We start from the raw sequence: 22,686 nt of genomic DNA, 5'->3' as shown, positions 1-22,686 counted from the left end.
TAATCACGTAGCAAAACTGGTTTTAGTTAGATGTCAGAGGTGAAAAATGAGCTGTTTTTATAAATTCAAGGGGTTAAGTAAATGATTTTATAGTTTAGGAGGTGATGTAGACTTCCTTCGTAAGTTTCCTAAAATTCATGATAAAAAATATACTTTGTCGTCGCCATTATGCCCTACCACATCGTGTTCCTTCTTGCTTGTGCTACTTGGAGGAACTGCCACGGATGTTTGTGGCCAGAGGATGATGGTTTGGCTGCAACGACGTGCACGCATATGAAGGCTTTGCTGCCATCGTCATAAAAAAAAAATGCGCACAGCCGCCACATAGGTTTCACAAAGCCATCATTGCAATGAAAAATGGCTACAAGACATCTGTCCTCGTCTCATTTGATGATGGCATACCTATAACTCATTGTTCGTATGCCATTTTTACTCAAAATAACGTCATCAATGATCCTGATCGTGCTTCCTTCAATTCAAAATAAGCCATTACTATATTTTAGCGAAACAAGCCATTACCATCGTATATAGATTGAGTAGACAGTTCGATTGTTAGGATGTCATATAAACTTTCAGCAATGTCAATCCCATTGAAAATTGAGTCCTCACACAGAAAGGTTGGTTGCATTCCTTGCATAAATTAAACATCATATCAGAAGTTTTGGTCGTATGAGTACTTAATTGACATTTTTTTTCTCTACCCCACTTGAATACATCCCCTACGTTGCTGACAACGATATTTTTGTCCATACCAAACTTTGTGGCGGTGGAAGGCCACGTCGCAGGGTCACATCAGTATTTATTAGCGTGCGATTATCTCAATAAATTATTCTGCTTAATCTGTCAAGCCCATGACACGTAAAGGCCAGTTAGCCGGATCAGTTTCAGGGCACATGCTAGGTTTCATGGTAGTAAAATTCATCTTATATATGAGCGAATTCTCTCTTCTCTCCTCGTAATGACCATACCAGGCCATCAAAATTACTAATAACAGTATTTAATAGCTATAAAATTCTTGATAAAACCTCCACTGAGACTGCTTCAGAAGTACTTATTTTATTTAATCCCTTATCCCTTAGAATAATAACTACAATAATTTCCTATCGGGATATACTGCCTCCATCGAATAATAACTACAATAATTTCCTGTTAGGATATACTCCCTCCATCTTCAAAACAATGCCCTTTTCCTGAATCTATCAGAAGAACACAATCGCACTGTTTTCATAATATTAAACACTTAGTCCATATTATATTAGGGGATAGTTGCAACATCATCTGTTTTCGGTTGAGACGCAATTATTTTTCTGTCGTTCAAGGTCGATTAAAAAAGTCAGCAGCAACAAGCAGGAGAAACGAAAATGTGGGTCGAATCCAGGCCCGCACGATCAAAGCCCGAAGGCGTCACGGCGAGCAGACATGCAGACCCGCTGGTGCTCTCCGTGCACACTACCATGCTTCCTTCCTCCTCTTCGTCCAGAGCATCGGCTTATTGTGCACGGGTTCTTATTACAGGTATATATATGAAACTAAAAAATCATTCAAAAAACCAAAGAAATTTTGAATTTTTAATATAAAAAAGCTAGGACTAGCAGCTTTTGAGCAAGATTTGGTAGCTGATCAGATAATTGTAGTCTGATTTTCTAGTCAACACAACTATGCGTTTCTGCGAAGGCTTATCCTCACATCAACCGGACCAAATCTTGCAATCTACACAAATGGTCAGCCGGGGAGAAAGCGGGAAGAAATAAGAGAGAATCAATCGAAGAGGCTTGGAAAATTACTGAACCGGGCAAGCTCAGAAGGATCCATTGATTTCTGTCAGTCAGCAGGGCGGAAACCAGGCGGCTCCGTCCCTCAGAAAATCCCTTATCACGTCGCATCACAGCCCCCAAACAGCAAGATCCAAGCCAGAACGCGAACGAAAAGACAAGCGAGAAACAATCGGCAAACCTAGTGGGAAGAGAAAAACACGCATCGAACCGCAAAAGTTGAGAATTGGAAGGAGGATTTGCAGATACGACTGCGGAGCTGAGATCTGAGTGGCGGCGGAGGGGAGGGAGGGAAGATGAGAGGCAAACCTCGCCAAGATTTATAGCGAGGACGGTGTGGTGTGGGCTAGGGTTTCTCCGTGGACGCGGTGATTTTTTGGGCTTCTGCGGGCACTTTGTTTTGTCCAGCCCATTGGAGGCAACGGCTGGCCCAGTTTTTCTCTAAATCGAATTCCGACGAAGGCCACGTTGAGCACACAAATTATTTATAAATTTCTCTCGAAAAACTTGTTTATAAATACGGACCTGCTAGCGTCCGGTCCGGACGCCCGTCCGATAGTAAATTTCTCATTGGACGCCCTGCAACACTAGACATCACTACTCGCAACATGTATTAAGATGACTATGTCATCTGATTCTAGGAATATTCCATCCGCAGAAATATTTCATGGAACATCTTCGGAGAGCGACAGCAAGCAGAAATAAGTTTTTGCAACATCAACACGTATCTTTTGAAATATTTAAAAATTATAATCATAATATTTTTAAACTACAATTGCAACATTATAAAATCATTTTTAACAAAAATATCTATAGAACAAAATGAATTAGTTAATTAGACTAAAAGGTGCAACATGATAAATCAAATATTGAAATATATAGAACAAATTTTTGCAACATCCTAAATCAACACAACTATTGCAATATCAATACTCAACTGAAAACCTTCTGCAACATCATCGTGTACCTATCGCAACAAAAATACACATAGAAAATTCTCACCGCAACATCCATCCTTGGGGTTGGAGTGTCTCCCGCGCTATAACATCATCACGTGCCTGTCGCAACAAAAGTACGCGTTAAAAATTCCCACCGCAACATGAACACCAAGTTGGGGTGTCCGATTTTTTTAGGGATCGGTTGCCCTATCTACAACATTACCGTTATAAATAGGTTTTTAGTTTGTTACGAACTAGATAAAGTTCTCAAATTATAAATAGGATCTAAATTCACAAGGGCACTTTCTGAGCATGGCATCACAAGCACGAATAGGCCTATAATTCAAAATAAAATAGCATTCTTTACTTATCTCACCATTTTGACTTTGTTTATTTGGGTAAGAGTGACTAAGACCCACTCATAAAATAGTTTCGGCTTACAATACCTAGTTCTATTTCTATAGGTCCAGATTAGGTAGTCAACCTTGATTAATCTCGGAGGTGAAGTATTATTTCCGTTTATTTATGTTCATCATAAATAGTCAATCCAATGGAAAATGTTAACCACATCAATCATTCCTGTAAAACTACGAGGGTGGTGTGTGTGTGTGTGTGCTGTAACCTGTAAGGGCTCTTTCCTCACCTTTTTCCTTCTTAATATAATGTTCGAGGGGGGAAAAAAAACCCTCAATCATGACGATGACAGTTGACAGATGAACTTTGCACTTCCATCTTAATTTCCGTACACGAGCTTAAAATACACTCATGGAATCAGGTGTGAAAAATAAGAGCTGCTACTCTTAGGAGCACCACACCCGGAAATAAATTACAATCATGTCTCACCAGGGAAAGTTAATTAAAATTCACAACAGAAAGAAGACTTCAAGCTGTATAACTCCACACGTAGGTAGAACGAGAACGTGTACACAAAGCAATCTTCTGAATATAAAGGGCCTTTGCAGAATGGAAACGAGACCTCTCTTTTCATTAGCAACACGGGCATTTACATCACTTCCCCGTTACAATGGCAGGGCTCAAGCAGGACCCCAAACAACACTCAGATTGGCAACAGATTGCGCCATCATCATTTGTTGTTAGATTAGCCTCACAAAAAATGAATCAAATACTAAAAATGATTTATAGTTACAAAGCACCGAAACAATCGGATAGGACAATCAGAACAATTACAATCATTAACCCAAAATTATGACAAAATTGCTTCCTTTTTCTCCTATAATATACACAGGTATCGAGAAATAAGGAAACAGCTAAAAGGGCCTATATACACCAACGATTGAAGTTAGACAATCCTCATCAAACCTCTGTAACTTTGTAAATTAGACACTCCCAGTGCATCTCCAAAACTGAAATCAAGAAAGAGGCCTCATGTCAACAATCAACCACCAAGAAAATCATAGTGATAAAAGGGCTTCCTTGCAGATAACAAGACAAATAATTTTGGTTCGTGTCATTGTTCCTACAATTATCTTTGCATAATCATATGGTTGGTGACTGGGCCATTGGCCAAATCATCAACAGAATAAGCAATATATAGTGCAACGTTATGATATGAATGAAATATACATGATGATATGACAAAAGAAATAAATAAGAAAAAAAGAAAAGTTTAGCCTAAGTTAGTCATGACTCATGACACTAATTTAGTCAAATTTACATTATATTAGCCTGTAAAAGCAGCTTAACACATATTTTAACCAATGCATTGATCAATCGATTGTGACAGAAAGACATTAAATTTAATCTGTCTTTCTATCACATGGTCTTTCGTGATAATCTGGGAAAAAAAAACTTTGTCCTCATCCTTGACCACCAAGCACTCATATAACTAGATCAGAAACACCAAATAGCCTCTTGCAAACCTTAGCAATGTAGAGTTCAAGAACGAAACAAAGAAGAAATGATAAAAGGCTGGAACAAGCAAACGGTGGAGAGTCTTGCCTGTCAGTACCTCACCAGAATACCAGTAAAAGGTGGGGAGACTTGTGGACTGGAGTTCTGACCTAAAGCTTATACTGGCGCCCAATAAAAAAATGAGACTTTATGCCCTTGAACTGCAATCAAAGAATACGTATCATTGTCTGAAGGAGAGTACATCTATGAAAGGATCTCTACTTGTTGCTATTTGGGCCATATATAATAATCGATAAAAAAATAAAATATGTGGCATTTCATTTCACGAAAACAAATAACAAATACAAAATGAGCAAGTCACTCGAGGGGTTACTAGTTCAGGAGGATCAGATTGGCAAGTCTTTCTTCGCCTACTATTACTGTACAAGAGCAAGATTCCGAAGAACAAAATAAATATTTCTTACCATTGCAACAGATGGAGATTAGATTCACATTCAAAACTTGGATTTGGTCACTCACAGGACATGAAAACCGAGAATATTGGATGTAGCAGCAATTAACATCTGCAAACTAATTCTTGGTATCCCCTTTGCCAATTCACTAGTCAAATGATCATCAGCAAGAAATACTTCCAAGCAACAAAAGTAGACTTGGTAAAAATATTTTGGCAGCTTGCGCTGGTCCAAATGATCACCCCACAAGAGAAGGAAGCGTGAATCCTGTACATTCACAGACATTTACTCTCTAATCTTGTTTTATCTCTACATTCATATTGGAGGAGGTACCAATGTAGCACAAATGCTAAAGCAACTTTGCCATAATAGATCTTTACTCACAGGAAGTATGCTCGTCCTACTATTTAACACTTTCATTCATGGTTGATAGACTCCAATGAATGACGAATTAGTTGCAGCAATCCCTTGACATCACGAAAACTGAAATCAAGTACTTTCTTCACAAGAGCACCGTTCACCTTATTCTTTCCAATACCAGAAAGATAAGCAGAAAATGAATTTTGTGATTTTCTGGTTCCCTCAAATGCACTATTCATGTCATCTGCCTGTAAAAAAAAAATTCAAGAACTGAAATAGTAACTCACAGGTCATGAATAGATTCATTTAGCTCTACTGTGTGCACCATTTCATGAAATTATAACAGGCTTGTGATATACTCAAAGCCAAGGGACAAGCGGCTGTGGATTATTTATGAGGAATAAATAACTAGTGAACACCTGAATTAGCAAATAAGCCAATTTATACATATCCAACAAACAGATTGAAGATTTTAAATTGGGGTGGCTAGAGCAGTATTTTGAAGAACATGTTGGTGCTCAATTATCACTTTCTTGTGACTGAGGGAACAATTTTAAATCTGAACACCATACTGGAATCACTATTTGATGGCAACCATCTTAGTGGGGAAATATTAGAAGTGCAATAAAAAAATACAGAAAGAGGTCATTTCAGTTAAAATATATGAGCAAGCATGAGGGAGTTTGCTGCCCAAACTAGTTACAAATTTCATGGGTCTGATTATCCTGATCTCTAAAATACTGGAAACAAGGGCATCATGTGCCACCACTGATGACAAACAGGACATGCAGAACTACAGACGCAAACAAGTGCACAGGTACATTTTCTAAAAAGAGGAGGGGCATTGTAATCATTGATCTATATGAGAGTCCAGGCAAATGAGTCTGATGTGGAACAGAAAAGTCGCATGTTCTGATTTTAACCAAATGTGTGGGACATATTTCAGTAATTAGATGGTTGTTCACTTATCAGCATAATGTAATTTCCATAATTACAAAATCAAAAGCTTATGAGAGACGGTTGATGCATTTAAAAAAACAGAAAGAGAATAAGTTGTCGGATAGTCTTCATTTTTCTTGTTTAAGCACAGGCAAATCTAGCAACAGAGCTGAAAATGACATCAAGAACTCACATAAGAAAGCAATCCCATCAAGTGATGATTGTTCCGAGATATGGGATTGCTAGCAATCTGAGGAGAATATACACCCCTTGCAGAAACAGCCTTAGCAACTGTGCTCTGGTTATTTAAGTTATCAATATCTGAAGCAGAAGATGATGGAGACTCAGCTAGAAAAAGAAAGAGAGTTAGCAATCAGAATGTTAATCATGTTAACAACAAGATGGATGATAAACTTAATTGCATTGATGCCACTCCAAAACAAATGAAGATTTACATTGTTTCATGCAGCTGAAAGCCACATTAGGCATCTAACTTTATGAGCAAGAGATGCGATCCAAATTTGAACGAGATTCGCCAAATCATGTGCAAGGATGAAATGGCAGAATCATTAGGAAACTTACTTTACTTCCTACACAATGCTAAGCTCTCAAATAGTCATGAGCAAAGAAATATAACTTCTCAAGACAAGTTCTTGAAAAATGACATTACTTATGGTAGAATATAAAACAGATCAGATCCTCAGAATTGCAGATCCCCTACTTTTCGGGGTTTGGTTTGAAGAATGTATGATTATTCTAAATCCAGTTTGGTTTGAGAATGGGTCGGGTCCATCGCATTACTGATAAAACAGATAATAAAGTTAATCCATAAAAACAATTGGATATTCGGATATTCCCATGCTGGACCAACCCAAAGGAGGCCATTCCTCAAACCAAACAGGCTGTAACTACCCTAGAGGTTTCAGCTGTATTCAAATGATTATACAGATACTTGCTAAAGCGTATGTCAAAGAAAAAACCTGGAGGAACCATCAAAGATGCTGCCTGCAATGCATGTCTATCTTTCATTGCACCTGGATGTTTAAAGAATGCAGCCTTCATATACGCCACTTCCACACATTTATATGCCAATGCAGCATTCGCCGCTTTCTTAAGTCGCTCAAATTCTGAAGCGCAGAATCTGTTGATACAACAAAGCCAACAGGGAGATCTTAGTTAATCATCCCACATAAGCACCGAATGATATTACACATAAGAGTTGAAGAAATAAGTACCATAACTAACAATTAAATTAAACTGACACGTCAGCAACAAAGGCTTACAAATGATGGAAGTTCTGACATCCAAAGTCTAGAACCACAAGTATCTACTTTTTTCAGAGACCAGCCTAGGAGGAACTAGGCAACTTTACATTAAGACGGAATGGCAGCTAACAGCCACACCCTCAACCAACTTTGCTAGGCTAAGTTCCTAACAAGTATCTCTTTAGAAACCTCATCGGTTACAAAATGGCCCTCAACAACCAATCTAATCAATTTTCCTTAAAATAAATAAAAAATATTTTTAAACATGGTAAAACAGGCACAAATATCCTTATGAATTAATAAATCGACTGTTGTCTGCCTGATAAAGACATAAAGCCATAGGGATGTTTCTTACCCACAAAGGTTTCCTGTTTGAGAATATAGTTTCATAGCTTGTACAGAATCCCCTTGCTTGGAGCTATCAACAGGTGGATCCTCCCATATAGAAGCAACATGGAGAAATTTCAGACCCGCCTCAAAGCACATGCTTGTACTCTCAAAGTCATCCCCTTTTGCCTGCAAGAAGAGACCATCATTTGAACAAGACGAACAGTGATTTAAGAAATGTTTTGAGCAACCGAACCTTCAGGCGTTTAGACAAGTGCTTCAAATCTCGAGCTTCTTTCAGTAGAACAGATGCATTTGTTACATCTGAAGCATCGCCACCCAGAGTTACTTGCTTCCTAGTTTCCAAATTTTCAACAACAGACTTCTCTATTTGCTTTGCCTTGTAAGAGGCATCACCATTTGATGCGTTGTTTAATGATTGCTGCTGCTTGCTTCCTTTGACTGTAGATGAATTTATTTTCAGGTCATTATGTGGTATATTCCCTTTATCAGGCTTAACATTCCCATAAGTCAAGTTTGCTTCGTCACTTAGGTTTGAATCAAAATGCGGCAGTGTTTTCTCATTCTGTCTGCCTGTTGGTTGCTTGTGACCACGGTTGTCATGTAATGGCAGGGCATCTGTGTTAACTTTATGTTCAGGATTTAACTGGACATTTTTAATACTGAGCCCAGAACCCTTGTTTATGAGGCATGCATTCGTCAAGTCTTGTTTATCTCTCAGCAAGTCCTTATCATTCTTAATATGATGGCCTGTGCCTCTGTTAAGGAAACCAGAAACATGAGACTTAGCTTGATTAGGATCAGACCCAAGATCATAGTTTCTGTTGGAGCATGAAGAACTTTTCTTCCCTGACTCCTGAGAATGCACATTTTCTGCAATTGACTGTGAATAGATTCTATGTCGATCCATATCAGAAGTTCTCAAGGGTGAGGAAGAAACTGACCCTACAGGAGAGGTCCTTGTTTCCTGAAAATCAGCTTTACACTTGTGGGAGTTAGACACCTTGGATGAACTCGAAGTGGCAGCCGTAGACGTTGGTGCATGACAGACATTCCACCTTGTGGAGCTTTCAGAGAGCAATGGATACTGCAAACGGGTATTTTCTTGACGTTGTTCACTTACACACTCATTGTGAGCAGATATTCTATCATCATCAGTTCCAGCATCTGTGCCTTTAGAATGGGCGGCTGTCCTACCTGTCTTTGACAACTTCAGTTCTGGCCTGGGCTTTTTCTTCACAACATTAGTTTCAGTAATATTTTGCTTTGCATTTATGTCGGTATTACTATGCCCCAGGTCAAGATCATGCTGGCTTGACTGCCTTTGTTTCAATTTTCTCTTCTTAATAGATAAGTCTGAAAGACCAGAATTTTCTGTATCGGACGTTTTAATGACCCCATCTGAAAAACCTTTATTTTCACCATGAGAATGTTTACCTGATGAAGGTGAAATATGTCTACGCTTCTGCATGTTTTTTAGAGTCAAATTGGCAGGAGGACTACATTTGCTTATCTCATACTCAAAGGGCTGATGCTTGGATTCTTTCTTCATTTTCTTTGATGCTCTCAGGTTATCATGATCAACCCCTACACTGCTCCTCATTTGATGTGACTGATCTTTTTCAACAAATTCTCCTGCAGAAACATAAACCATTAGAATCAATACAACATGAAGTCATTAGTAAACTTCGACAATACTTTAGGTGGTTCACCTTTATCTGATAATTCTTCTATCTTCCGTTTTTCCTTGAGTTTAGGGAAGCAATCAACACCCTCAGGTTTTCTACTGGAAGGAGCATGTGGCTTCTTTGAGGGCTTTGACATATCAGCCAAGTCAGAAGTATTTGCCACATTGGCTCCATCATGGGAACCTTTCAACTTCCCTGATGTACTGATGGACTGCATATTTCCCTTCAAAGTTGAAGCAGTAGCTGCGCCTATGCCTGACGTTGCATTAACATGGCCACCATCCTTAATGTTATTTTCAGGTGCAGGAACCATATAAAGAGCACGAAGGGCTCTTGTGGTCTCATCTTCAGTTATTTTGCAGCTATTCATTCCAGGCCTACAATAAGTTGCAAATACCAAAATAAACATGGTTATACCAAACAAAACATATAACAGCACTTGCAAGAAATAACAAGGTGGGTGAACTTACAGCCAACTCTGCATGCTACACCGCCATTTTTTGGGAAGTATATCTGGATTCATCCCATAGGGTAAAAGGCGCCAATTCTCGCACTTGTCACAGCACACCCATTGTTCATTTATTACAATAGGTGCTGGAGTAGTCAGGGCTGTGGATGATTCTGTAGTCCCATTCCTACATACTAATGGCAAAGGATCTGATTTGTTATCAAACAAGGGATAGATCTTGAGGTCACCACCATTTCCAACTTCTGCCTGGTTGCCAGTCTCCCCAGATGAAATGGTCTTTTTCTCAATCTTCACACTCTTATCTTCTGGATATGATTTAGCCAAATCAATTCTATGGCCTAAAGCATAAGCCTCATCTTCACCACAAGATTTTCTGTCTCTGTCTTCATTCAATTGTTTCTGTGCCTTGAACTTAATCTTCTTCTTCCCTTTTATCAGTCCTGAAGAATTTCTATGAACATTTCCTGTCATGATATTCATGGATTCTGCACTAAAGAGGCTTCCGATTTCCTTGCTTTTGTACTGAGATAGTTCCTCTTTTATATGCACTACTTTTTCTTTGTCCCTCTCCAGCAACGAAGTTTTGCTAGGAATGTCTTTAAGGTGACTAGAACTGGTAGAAGGTTGATTGTTGTACTCTTCAGAATCATAACTGATTTTACATGAAAATCCATGATCAAGTGAAGGTTTTTTCTTACTGTCTTTGTTCTTGTCACTAATGTGTCCTTTTAATGGACCCTTTTTTAATCCCTGCATTTGATCTGATGAAATCTCACCCGTAAAATTTTCAGACTCCTCGACTGAATGTTGTGTCTTTATGATTGTAGGTAAGAAGTTTGAAGCAGTATCATGTGAAACATACTGTAACTGAGGCTTAGTTCCCTTATTCACAGCAGATGGTTTGTTAACTCTGCATTTTGAACTCTTGAAATTGGGAACCCTGTCTTTCTTTTCATCAGACTTGATTTCCTTGGCACTCTTATCATTGATATCCGGCGTAGCAGAGGTTGTATGGCCCCGATCTCTATGCAATTCTGCTTTATCATCATGAAATTCTGGTGCTTCGTGTTTTACCATAGCTTTTGGCTTTTGTCTCAGTTCTAGAACATTTCCTGTGAGGGGTGAGAGCAAGTGTCCTCCAGGAATAAAATGGCAGGTCATTATCTGTTCATCAAACAACACAATGCGTTAACTCTTAAAAATCAATCGTACAAAGCTTTACCATAATAAACACGAATAGGGCAAAACTTAACCTCAAAAATGGTATGTGGAGATTCATCAGGCAAAACTTCAGGCACCGGAGCCCCATCAGTCCCATCTAGGTTGTCTTCCGTGGATGATGACGGGGAAATGTCAAGGCCCAAGCCACTGTATATAGCAGCAGTATTTCTTGCCAAACTTCCATTGTTATTCACCTTGATACGTATTTTCAGTGCTTTCTGCTCAGAACCATTGACTGCTCCATTTAACATCTGCTGTGAGAGACTACCATTGCATTCATCGGATATTTGATAGTAGTCATTTTTCCTGCTGCTGTCTAATTCGGTCTTAATAAAATGGTTCTTTTGCGCAGTCTGAAAGCACATTGTAATAGTCACATTTAGGCAGTAATCCTAGTAAGTCAGCATGTGTAAACTTTGTAGAAGTGTACCTCTGTTGGCAAATATGGTGATCTAGAGGCACTGCTATGGTTTGGTGGATCTGCAGGAATCCTACATTGAGGAAAGGCCAAAGGGGAATGTGGGTGTGCTGGCAAGAATGAACCATGGCCCCCATATAGCGAACCTATGTATTGTGAGTGATTTTTTCACATAAGCCAGTACAAGATCAATAACTTCTGCAGAGCAAACAGGGTGGAAATTTTTTATCCTCTTACCCAAATTCTCCGGAGTTATTGCGCCTTCAAATTTCTTACAGAAATGGCCCAACAAATTTTGAATCTTTTTATCCTGTAAACAATGCAACATGCTTTATTCTTTTAGCGGAAGGACCATATTTTATACGTAAAAGTTTAAAAGTTGATCTTTCAGAAGGACGGAGCGTCTTATGAGAGTGTATTAAAAAAATAAAGCATGCATGAAAAGTGAAAGCAGTTTCTTGAAGTATATGTGGGTATGGAGCAACAAAGTTAAATGCTCTCTTTTTGGGTACATAACCATCAATAGAAGCGGTGAAGCATGAACTTAGCACGAATAATTCATCCCTCAGAATACTCATTATCCACTTACATAATTATAGAGATAAGAACCCCAAAACTATCTTATAAAGAATAGATTAAATCCCTTGAATCCAAACAAGCTTATGAGTTACCCCTCACTCCTAAGAACTAAAAGCTGGAATTTGCATATGAATATCTATAACTACTACGTATATGGTATTTTTAACCCCAAAAACTCCACGTGCACACAGGAACATCAAGCAGCATAATAAAGTGAGCATTATCAATGTCTCAGTACTCATGAATGACAAACCAAATTCTAGAATAAAGAAAAAATATACCATATAATAGTGCATTCCTAATGACAAAATATTAATCTCTATACACGATGATAGTAGTCATTGGATAGACAGATGGAAATTAGCAATCCACGTGCCAGAACAATGACTTAAAAATCCAAAACCTTAACTACTTGTTACTATCATTATTTTGTTCTATTGCAATATTTTTCTTTCTTTGTTTCTCTTTGGTTTATGTGTCTCTTGTTGCTTTCAATTCTAGGCTAAATCCAACTTGCTTGCACTTGTGAGGTCCACCCCCCCCCCCCCCCCCCGCCCCCCCAAAAAAAAAAACAGCCACACACACATCTTTAATGAGCTAAAAACTCCTACATCAGTAAAAAAAAAAGGAAAGACTGTTATAAATAAAAATAAATTCGACTGAAAAATCAGAGTAAAACATAGAAGCATTTCTGTCCTGTGTTGCCTCTCCGCATTGATTAGACAACAGAAATTGATTCATGTCATCGTACGAATTGTAAAGCACAACAGCCTACCGAATACATGGTTCTTACTACAGTATATACAACTAATACTATCAGTTCATTGATCCCCTAGTGGAGTAAGAAGTTCATACAATTTACCATCAGAAAAAGAAAATATAGCAAACTAGTTCAAGTTTTAGTCAAATACCCCTCATTAGTCCTAAAGAATTATGTACCTAAGGCTACTATGGCGTCATTAAATTTATGTTAGGAAACACAGGGAAACTGAAAACCTTTTTGCTCTATCATCATGAAAACTTAGGTGCATGCTTGTGTTGCCCAATTAGTAATGCGGATAATGATCTAGGAACCTAATATCGCAAGAGACAAAATTTAATCCGTAATAAAAGGCATGAGCTATGTGCAGTAAGTCTCGGCCTTGCTAACAATAGCATCAACTAGCACATTGATCACTCCATCCTGTCGACACACTATCCATGATAACACAGCAGAGTTTTCACCCAAAAGGTCACGCAACAATAAATTATCCGAAAACAAATGAAACCGAAATGTGCCCGTAAGGCCGTGAATCAACCCTGGGAACCATGCCACTGCTCTAGTCACCAGCTAACTTCTTCCACGTAACAGAAACCTAGGTGTTGTGTCAGGGATACTTGCAGCAACCTGTTAAATCTAGCACTGAAAGCTTCCTAGTTCACCAAAGCAGTACCAGAAATCGCTGTAATTCTCTAAAGTAGTACTACTATTCAAGGATTGTGTAAGTAACCACGAACTAGTGCACATTCTCATGTCAGCTCCAAATACATTACATGGTAAATTGGTAACCCCCCAGAACCAGCTAAAGCTAGCATGTTAACCAAATTCCAATTCCCCTGCTAAGGGCAGCAATTAACTGGCCCCACATTCACCCAGCAGCCATGATAAAGTATGTTAGATTAGATTAGAGAAACCAATCAGTAATCACCTCAAATTACACTGCAAAATTAATCTGAAATTCCGCGACGATGTTACAAAGGTAATCACAATTAACGCAACACAAAAAAAAACAAAAAAACAAAATTCCGCAACGCTGCGACAATCAAACCAATAATCAGCTCGTCGCAAAAACCAGCAGGAAACCGCATACCTCCAGCTCATCAGCCATCCATCCAATCCGCAAGCAAACCAGAGAGAGAGAGAGAAAAGGGGGAAGCAGAGAGCGTCTCTTACGATGTAGGTGAGCGCGTCGGGATCAACGAGCTCGCCGTTGCCGTACCCGTCCGCGCCGCCGAGGGCCGCCTCGCCCTCCTCCAGCTCGAGCTCCCCCTCCTCGTACCCCATGCCCCCGCGCCGCCCCAGCATCTACCTCACGCCGGCGGCGGCGGCGGGGCGACCCCCGCCGATCGCCGACGCGCCGCACCGCCGAGATCGCGGCCTAGGGTATTTCCCGTTACCCTTTTCTCCGTTACTGCTGTTTAGATTTTTTTATTAATTCTCCCTTTATTTTTATTTTTGTTTTTGTCCCCTCTCTGCGCTCGCCCCCGTCGCTCGTCGCCCTCGGTGGTGGTGTGCGTCTTCCTCGGCGGGGGAGACAGGAGGAGAGCAACAAAGAAGGGGACGGAAAAGGAAAATAAGAGAGATACAAATACCAGTACGAGACTGTTTTCTGGTACAGATGGGAATAGAGATAGGACACGAAATAATTAATTTCGTGACCCCGTGCGCGTGCACCGGTAGGGCGCACGACCGTGACGTGTCGTCGCTCGTGCGGGGGTCGCCGGCACAAACGTGGCCCGTCCCCAGGGGAAACGTGAGGCGACGGCGAGAGCGGCGCGCAGGCCCACGGGGACACCGGGTGACGTGCGCAAGTCACCGGCTCGCTCCTCTTTCCCTTCTCGTGTCCTTTTTGTCCACGGATGCGATTTGGGAGGATCGTTGCTGGGCACCTGGAACCACCGACCGAGCTAGGTCGGCGAACCAAAACTCGTGTTTGGGGCGAGCTGCCCGCCGCACTGTGCGTCACCGTGGCATTCGTACGACGGTGAAAGTAAGCATGCGTTTGGGCCGCCGTGTGCGTGCCACACGTGTGGCGGTGTGGCTGATCTTCTAGTTCACGTTGTGGCGTTCTGAGCTGAGCTGAGCTGCTGGGGGCTCCAGCTGCTGTTATTTGTGCCGACTTTTTTTTTTATTTTGGTCCTTTTCGCGAAAAAATTTCACAAATAGACCCCTGGTGAAACCAATTCCGAAAATGGACCCTTAGCTTGGCGCCAAGGTATAACGCATCCTGGCGCCAAGGTCCCCTCACCGCGCCTCCAACGTGGCGCCGAGGCTTGGCGCCAAGATCTATGGCGCCAAGGCTCGGCGCCAGCCTCCCTGGCGCCAAGCCTCCCTACATATACCGCCCCCTTCTTCCTGCCCGAGAGTTCCTCCTCATTCGTCTCCACCCTCTCGGGTTTTTACTCTCCCTACTTCGCCCTAGACTACGAATCGACATTGTAGCTTAGGAAACTTTCATTTGATCCGTGGATCCTGAAGAGCAAGGTATCCTCTCTCCCTCGTACCTTTTTTTCACATCGATTCGCTATATATTTGTTGCATTTTTGAACTTAGGGTTTCATGCAAATGTAGGATGCCGAGGCGTGGAAAAGCTAAGAAACTAAGGTAATCTCAGCGCACGTAGTTATGTTATATGCTCATTGTTGTGGATCAAATGAAAAAACCTTAATTGTAGGTTTATTGTTAAGTGCGTTTGATACATAGAACGAAATAAACTAAATTGTAGTTATGGCGCAAAGAAGATCGGAAATGCGTTCGATCCATTGCCTTTGCCTAGTGGTGTTCCAGTGCCGATGTGCTTTTGCGGCGATCCTTGCAAGGTAGCCAAGTCCGAAGAACATGCCACGTATAGGCAGAGGTATTGGATGTGTTCCAACTTTGCGTTTGAACCTACACTTTGTCAGCGTCGCATTAACATGTTGGTAAGGAATTGTTGTTGTCTTATAATTATTGTCCATAATTTTTTTGTTTTATAACAATTGCATTTGTTGTAGACCCCTCCACCGCTATGTGATTTTGAGCAGTGGATCGACACTGAGATCAATCCTGAAGACAAGGAGTTTTTGGAGTATATGATGCGCTGGGATGCAGAGAGGAAGGAGGTGTACGAGAAGAGGCTCATAGAGGAGGCTGCGGAAAAGGAGCACAAGGAAGAGTAGGAAAGGAGGCGGGTTGCTGCGAACAGGGAGGAGAGAGAGAAGAAGCTTGAGCGGGCACGCCGAGCGAAAGCAGCGTTTGAGGAGAATCCCGATGCCTTAAGGAAGGGAAAGTGGCCTCGTTGCACTCAGTAGCCATATTTAGGTTCTAGTTCTATGGTTTATTTATGAACAATATTTTCTACTGTGAGACTTTTATTATGTTGTCATGTAATAATGCACTTTAAGTATGGACACGCAATTTGTAGACGACCTATGTTCATTTTGCGATGTAATGCATTTCGAAGTCGTAGTCTAGTGAAATATCCGCAGAAAATAAAAATGATACTTGTTAGCAAAATTTCGGCAGAATTTCCCCTACTTTTTGATGAATCCATACAAAATTACGAGATGAATAGTGAACATAAATACAAACATACAGCATATGACACAAGCATATGACACATTCATAATAGAATCCACAATAGTTCAGAATGAAAGTCCATATATACAAATAGTCCATATAATACAAAGTTCGCAATAAGAACCGTCACTGCCTCCTAGTCTTACCCTTACCCTTGTGACCAAGGGCGTCGGTGCCTGGAGTGTAAGGAGAACGTGGACGACGTAGTCTAGTGCCTACAACCTGTGTAGGCTGAGTCAAGGGAGCCTCCTGGAGCTGAGACGGGCCAAGCTCCTCGGCCCTCTGCTCATCGTCGTCATCGTCGTCCTCTTCCTCGGATGCAATTGATTTCGAACCTGAGGGGCCTTGGCTAGACGTACCGACGCCTCCTTCGCGTAGAGATGGAACGTGCACGTCTCGCGTCGTGGCAGTCCTGCAACCACAACAAGCAGTGGCACGGCGAAGCCGATTTGACAGTCGTTGCAGTAGTAAAAACTAGTTACACGAAAGAAGAATGTAACGTATTAATAAAGTATTAGAAAGAATAATTTGAGACTTACCTCTAGGAAGCTCCGCGTCTCGGGGTACGTAACTCTAGGACGGAAATGCTCTATATCTCTAACCGAGCTTTGGAGGGTACGGCCCTGCAACAAATGACTAAGTCACTAAAGCAATAAAGGATTTAGTCATTAACTTACTTACACACTAAGTCACTAAATGACTAAATGATTAAGTCAGATGATCACTAAGTCCTTATCTAACTAACTAAGTCTCTAAGTAACTTAACATAGAACATAGAAAAGTGAAGCAATTGTCTTACCATCCTATCCAGGATTGGTCCTGCCTCCACCTGCCTTCCAGCACGAGTACTGTGATCGTACACCGTGTCTTCATCGTCGGATGAGTGGATATCGGCGTAGTCATCTTCCGTCCACGCTGCCCTCAGCCTGTGACGCGTCGCACCTTGGTACCAAGTCTGATATTGCCTGTACTCACTGTTTGTGTGTGGCTCGTCGTTCTTGTCCACGTTTTCATCGAAGTCCTCCCAATCGTCAATGTACGCCTGGTGGAACGCGGCCCACTCAGAGACCTTCCGTTTCTTCTTACGATCCACGTTGCACGTCACGTTACATGTTACTGCTAGGCAATATTTAGTTACTGGTATTGAAATAATTCAAATACAAAAAGACTTACTTATGTAACTCCACACTAGTGGAGGTCGCCGGTGGTGGCCAAATCTGCCTCATCCCAAACTGCCGTGCTACTCGATCCGGCAGGTGGTACTCAACAGCATAGAAGCATATAAGAGGGCACTTCATCCTGTAAAGATCTTCGTCCAACCCACACACGAAGCTAAGGGTAAAAGGAAGTGCGTCCTCTCCTTGGTAAGGCTGTCAATTTACCTGCAACATGACAAAACAAGATGTTAGTTGTTATACTAAAAGATTACAAAGCATGTTAAAAAAAATTCACTTACACTATGAGCCGTGAGCGCGTCTATCTCGTTGATGTAATCCAGGTACGCGCGGTCCAACCTCGTATGGCTAACCTTAACCTAATCCCAAATATATGCCCATGTCGGCTGCCGTCTCGGCATCTCACCTGGGAACCACGGTCGACGCGGCATAATCTTGGGACGACCAACACAAAGACGGGCCCACATCCATAACTGCAATAGATAGACACACCCACCAACTGACGCGGAGCCCGCAGTCCGACGGCACGCCTCGCACAGCTGTCGGTATAGAAAACACAGCACAGCTGATCCCCAACTGTAAAGACGTGCCTAGTGCCAGTTAGTGAGGCAGTGGATCCACATCCAAGACGCAGTGTCACCTGTAGCTTCTGGGAAAAGAACGTAGGCAAACAGGTGCAGGATCCACGCCCTGCAGTAGTGCCCAACTGTCTCCGCATCCGCGTCCTGGGGGCACTGGCCGAAGTGTTCCCGCAGCCAGGAGATTAGGACTCCAGATGTGCGAGTCCCCTGCTCGTCAACCTCTCACCCAAGGAAGGCTGCCACTCGTGCTCTCCAACCCTCTGAGACGCACGGTCCAGTCACTGCCCACCCACGAATCGACAGACCCAGCATCTTCTGACAGTCCTGTAGGGTCACTGTCATCTCTCCGAACGGCAAGTGAAAGCTGTGAGTCTCGGGCCGCCACCTACATTTTGCAGTAATATTACTTGTTAACATAAGTAAGGACATAATAAATTGAATATGAACGGAGGAAATAGAAATAAAGTAGTACCTGTCAACCAACGCAGTTATAGCCGCTGAGTTGAACTTGGGCATCCCACGACGAACCTGATACGAGATGACATTTAGGCCCGCCATCTCTAGCAAAGGAGTGTAGCGGTCGTCGTATTGCAGCGCCAAAAACCCATCATGGGCTCTAGAACGAAGGAGCGGAAGGACCTGCATGCAAACAAACCGAGTCAGACATTTCTTAGAAAACAAGACGTGGACGCTTGCAATGCTTAAATCATGAATTATAGATTATTACCTGCCCTTCCGCTATGAGACGACCTCGGTGGGTCTGGTCGTATGCCTGGTCTAGAAGGTGGAAGTGCGCCATCCTACAAAAAGACAAAAACAAATAAGATTATTAAACAATGAATCATGTAATTACAGATGTAGAAACATAACCTCCATGAATAAAATAAATATGAAGTAACGAAAAGAGCTACTAGTCGCACCTCACTAATCTGCCAACGGCAAGTGCGTGAATTATGGCCCAATCTACCGCACTTGCCGCACTCGTTCTATTCTGGATCAGCAAGAAATGGTGTTGCTCTACCACGCCTCGTTCTTCCGGATACCTGATCCATAGTCATGTTATGCCTCGTCCGCTTCCTTGTTCCACGTTTGTTCCAACGGTAAGCTGGATCCGCAACATATTTTGGCCCATCATCTGGAGGCCACTCTCTAGGATCCCGGAAAGGCACGAAGCGGGGGCTCCATGTCCGCACAAGGGTGTCTACGCTGAACTCATGAGGTATCATGCTCTCGATATCAAAATTGTGATGCCTAGCTGCTGCTACCAAATGAGAACATACGAAGTGGTACTGCCTTGGCCTACCACAAGTGCATTTGAAATCTCAGAGGACTACCACATGTATCCTCGACTCTCGGATCTCGCCGTCGGACGTTGTACCGCCCCTATGCTCGACCTGTAAGTCCCTGAGCCAAGATCAAAACATTGCACCTCATGTGTGGAAGCCCTTTCATTTGCAATGATGAGATGTCTCTTTGGTTTTTCAGCCAATCTCTCCCCAGCAATCTGCAATGCTTCTGCTTTTGCGTGTCTTTCATTGAACCACGCTACAAGCCTGTAGAAGGTGAATTCAACGATTGCGTTCACAGGCATACCACGTATCCCCAATAACAACTTATTGAATGACTCGGCCATGTTACTGCACTGAAACTCGTACCTCCAACCACCGGCGTCATGAGATCTAGTCCACTTATCCAAATCTGTCATCAAACCAGCGAGCCATTGTCTACCTTCTGCATTTGTTGCGGTCCTTACCTGCTCCAATTTGCGCTGGAAGTAATAGTCCTCAAGCTGACAAGCAGCAACTTGGAACAGATCAAAATTATCCTTCACACCATCCTTCCGAAGAAGGTTCTCCGCATGGTGCCGAGTGCACCAACGATGATGCAAAGGTGCATATCCCTCTATCTGCTCTTGCACAGCATGAAGTATGCCCTGATGCCTATCGGATATTACGCCAACCTCCCTGCCAGGACCAACCACATGTATCCGGACTAGTCTTACGAACCATCCCCAACTGTCATTGTTCTCCCTCTCAACCAATGCAAATGCCAAAGGAACCAACATATTGTTCGCGTCACAAGATATGGCTATAAGAAGTGTGCCCCTGTATTTGCCAATAAAAAACGTACCATCAATAGAGAAAACAGGACGACAGTGCCTAAAGGCTTCCACAGACTGAGGGAAGCACCAGAACGCACGCCCGAATATCTGCCTCCCATCCTTCTAAGCATTTGGCTTTGGGATGTACTCATAATGCATGCCTGGATTCACCGCTTTAATTGCATTAAAAAGCACTAGCAGCTGCTCGTACCCAGACTCCCAATCCCCATAAATCATCCTCCATGCTCGTTGCTTAGCTCTCCAAGCTTTACCATAAGTTATCACATAACCTCCATAAATCTCCTCAACAGTTCTGATAATTGTTCTCACTTTCATGTTGGGTTGTTCCTTCAATATTCCCATCAACCGCTTCGCAATGAGGGTAGATGTTAGCTGCGAATGTCTCACTGTAAGCTCATGGTCAGCACAATTGTGTGGACCAACAACTTTTGTGATCTTCCACTTCCCGGTGATATTTTGCTTCCTTGCACAAACCCTCCATGGGCACCGTTCCTTGTCACACACAACTGTGTAACGGCGCTCCGCATATGAATGCAACACTTTGTACGGTCTCTTCCGTATCACCGCAAAAGCTTGCAACCATCGCTTCAATGCGGGAAGGTCCTTAAATACCCTTCCCTCCTCAATAACCATACTAGGACCAGCTTTAGGAGCTTTTAGGAGCTCATCATCACGTCCTTCTGCAAACGCCTGATCGGAAAGAGTCAGGTCGCTAAACTCGTGAACTATCGGATCACGACGTCCACGGAAGATACGCCGGAATATCTCAATATCACTCTCTGTCATCTCTCCAACAGGACGATCATCATCAGAATCAAGATCCACTCCCATCTCGTATGCATCTTCATCATTCAAAATTTCAACACTATTAGAGCCACGCAATCCATCTCCACATTGCACTTGCGCATCAACTAGAGGCACATCCACATTTTCTGGAATATCTCCTGCGCCATGAAGTACAAATATGAGTAAAGAATAAATTGATGTAACGAATGGATTATCTCTCAACAATAGAAACTGGTAAGACACTTACTCGGATCATTCTGAGTGAAAAGGAACTCATTAGGAGAGTCCGCCACATCATCAACAATCCGACAACCATGTCCAACTACTTCATTAGGGGCAGATTCAGCATCGGGAATAGTAGGTGCAACATCCACGTCCATAACGGTTCTGGGACGGGAGGATCGAAGTGTGCCCGTTAACCCATTGCTCGGGAAAACCGACGAGGATTTGGATCAACTCCCACCCGATGAACAACCACTTCAACACTTGGGGAATGACCATTCATAACCGTCCTCACATATTTTTCCCACTGGCCTACACACCGAATTGGGACCATCTTCCTTTGAATGTTGAGAGGGGAACCTAGGTGAAGTATGCCCTCGACTGTGATTTCATCATCTTCATTACAATGTAACTCCTCTCGAGCCCTTGCAAGCAACTCACTAAATGAGGGTTTCTCATCAAATATGACAACCTCGCACTGCATGGCAACAAAATTAACACATCCATATTCATCCCTTTCCACGGTGCCTCCGTGATATATGCTCACTACATTCTCCATCTAGTATATCAATATAACGACGCACAATTCATTTAGTCCATAATAAATCAAAATGCCAAAGTCTAGTATGAAATCAGATAGTATCAATTGACTCCTAACTACTAAATACAACTAACTAACTATGTCACATATACTAACTAACTATGTCACCTAATATGTACATATATACTTAACTATACAACTACTTAACTAAATATCGTAATAACTAGTTTATTATGCTATCAAATTATATTAGTTTTCATATCTAACAATTCTATCTATCTGTCAATTTATCTATCTACCTATTTTATCTAACAATTCTACCTATCTATCTAAATTTTACCTAACTATTCTAATTTATCAATATAACTATTTTATCTAAACCTATCCATCTAAATTATACTACAACTAATTACCTTCGATCGTGGTGGGAGCAGGCTCAGGACGGGAGGCGGCCTGCCCGGCCGGGAGCGGGCACAAGGCGGGGGGCGGCCTGCCTCAGGCCACGGCGGGCGCTGGGGCCCGGCCGGGGGGCGCCGGCGGGTCGGCGCGGCGCGGCTCGGGCCGGGCGGCCCGGGGCGACGCGCGGCGGGGCGGCCCGGGGCGGCGCTCGGCGGGCTGCC

The 22,686-nt window shown here is 42.3% G+C and overlaps 2 protein-coding genes, 3 non-coding genes and 1 pseudogene across 8 annotated transcripts; all 6 read right to left on the bottom strand.

Annotated features, from left to right (window-relative positions):
• Nucleotides 1-1,359: 1,359 nt before the first annotated feature.
• On the bottom strand, nt 1,360-1,469 carry LOC117851085 (small nucleolar RNA snoR100). Its single transcript, XR_004639450.1, has one exon. It is a non-coding gene; the product is annotated as a small nucleolar RNA snoR100 (small nucleolar RNA).
• A 145-nt stretch (nt 1,470-1,614) lies between these two features.
• On the bottom strand, nt 1,615-1,693 carry LOC117851074 (small nucleolar RNA Z155). The gene has a single exon (XR_004639441.1). It is a non-coding gene; the product is annotated as a small nucleolar RNA Z155 (small nucleolar RNA).
• A 97-nt stretch (nt 1,694-1,790) lies between these two features.
• LOC117851112 (small nucleolar RNA R41) lies at nt 1,791-1,895 on the bottom strand. The gene has a single exon (XR_004639474.1). It is a non-coding gene; the product is annotated as a small nucleolar RNA R41 (small nucleolar RNA).
• Nucleotides 1,896-3,665: 1,770 nt separating this feature from the next.
• Nucleotides 3,666-14,628, bottom strand: LOC117847780 (cysteine-tryptophan domain-containing zinc finger protein 5). 4 transcript variants are annotated; one of them, XM_072292803.1, is made up of 14 exons: nt 14,255-14,628; nt 11,980-12,052; nt 11,755-11,888; nt 11,357-11,677; nt 10,105-11,267; nt 9,659-10,011; nt 8,182-9,581; nt 7,954-8,114; nt 7,314-7,474; nt 6,527-6,681; nt 5,419-5,642; nt 5,047-5,301; nt 4,670-4,782; nt 3,666-4,074 (listed from the first exon to the last, which is right to left on the bottom strand). In XM_072292803.1, the coding sequence occupies exons 1-11, from the start codon at nt 14,384-14,386 to the stop codon at nt 5,451-5,453; spliced, it is 4,245 nt and encodes a 1,414-aa protein (XP_072148904.1). In that variant the 5' UTR covers nt 14,387-14,628; the 3' UTR covers nt 3,666-4,074; nt 4,670-4,782; nt 5,047-5,301; nt 5,419-5,450. The 4 variants fall into 4 exon arrangements, with proteins under 4 accessions (XP_072148904.1, XP_072148903.1, XP_034584958.1 ...); XM_072292802.1 differs by having other exon boundaries at nt 5,047-5,642; XM_034729067.2 differs by having other exon boundaries at nt 4,680-4,782; nt 5,047-5,642.
• Nucleotides 14,629-17,609: 2,981 nt separating this feature from the next.
• LOC140222194 (serine/threonine-protein phosphatase 7 long form homolog) lies at nt 17,610-19,025 on the bottom strand (annotated as a pseudogene).
• A 1,473-nt stretch (nt 19,026-20,498) lies between these two features.
• LOC140222110 (uncharacterized) lies at nt 20,499-22,022 on the bottom strand. Its single transcript, XM_072292310.1, has 2 exons — nt 21,551-22,022; nt 20,499-21,461 (listed from the first exon to the last, which is right to left on the bottom strand). The coding sequence occupies exons 1-2, from the start codon at nt 21,681-21,683 to the stop codon at nt 20,620-20,622; spliced, it is 975 nt and encodes a 324-aa protein (XP_072148411.1). The 5' UTR covers nt 21,684-22,022; the 3' UTR covers nt 20,499-20,619.
• Between the last annotated feature and the right edge of the window lie 664 nt (nt 22,023-22,686).

Source organism: Setaria viridis, chromosome 3 (assembly GCF_005286985.2).
Source record: "Setaria viridis chromosome 3, Setaria_viridis_v4.0, whole genome shotgun sequence".
In the NCBI taxonomy this organism is placed as follows: domain Eukaryota; kingdom Viridiplantae; phylum Streptophyta; class Magnoliopsida; order Poales; family Poaceae; genus Setaria; species Setaria viridis.
This window is presented reverse-complemented; position numbering and strand designations above follow the sequence as displayed.

Excerpts from the sequence above, each read along its gene's own strand:
- LOC140222110 (XM_072292310.1), bottom strand. The coding sequence starts at position 21,683 with ATGGACGTGGATGTTGCACCTACTATTCCCGATGCTGAATCTGCCCCT. Across the intron at positions 21,462-21,550 it reads TTTCACTCAGAATGATCCGA|GAGATATTCCAGAAAATGTG; the intron begins GTAAGTGTCTTA and ends TTCATGGCGCAG.
- LOC117847780 (XM_072292802.1), bottom strand. The coding sequence starts at position 14,386 with ATGCTGGGGCGGCGCGGGGGCATGGGGTACGAGGAGGGGGAGCTCGAG. Across the intron at positions 10,012-10,104 it reads TGTAGCATGCAGAGTTGGCT|GCCTGGAATGAATAGCTGCA; the intron begins GTAAGTTCACCC and ends AACTTATTGTAG. Across the intron at positions 7,475-7,953 it reads CAAACAGGAAACCTTTGTGG|ATTCTGCGCTTCAGAATTTG; the intron begins GTAAGAAACATC and ends TTGTATCAACAG.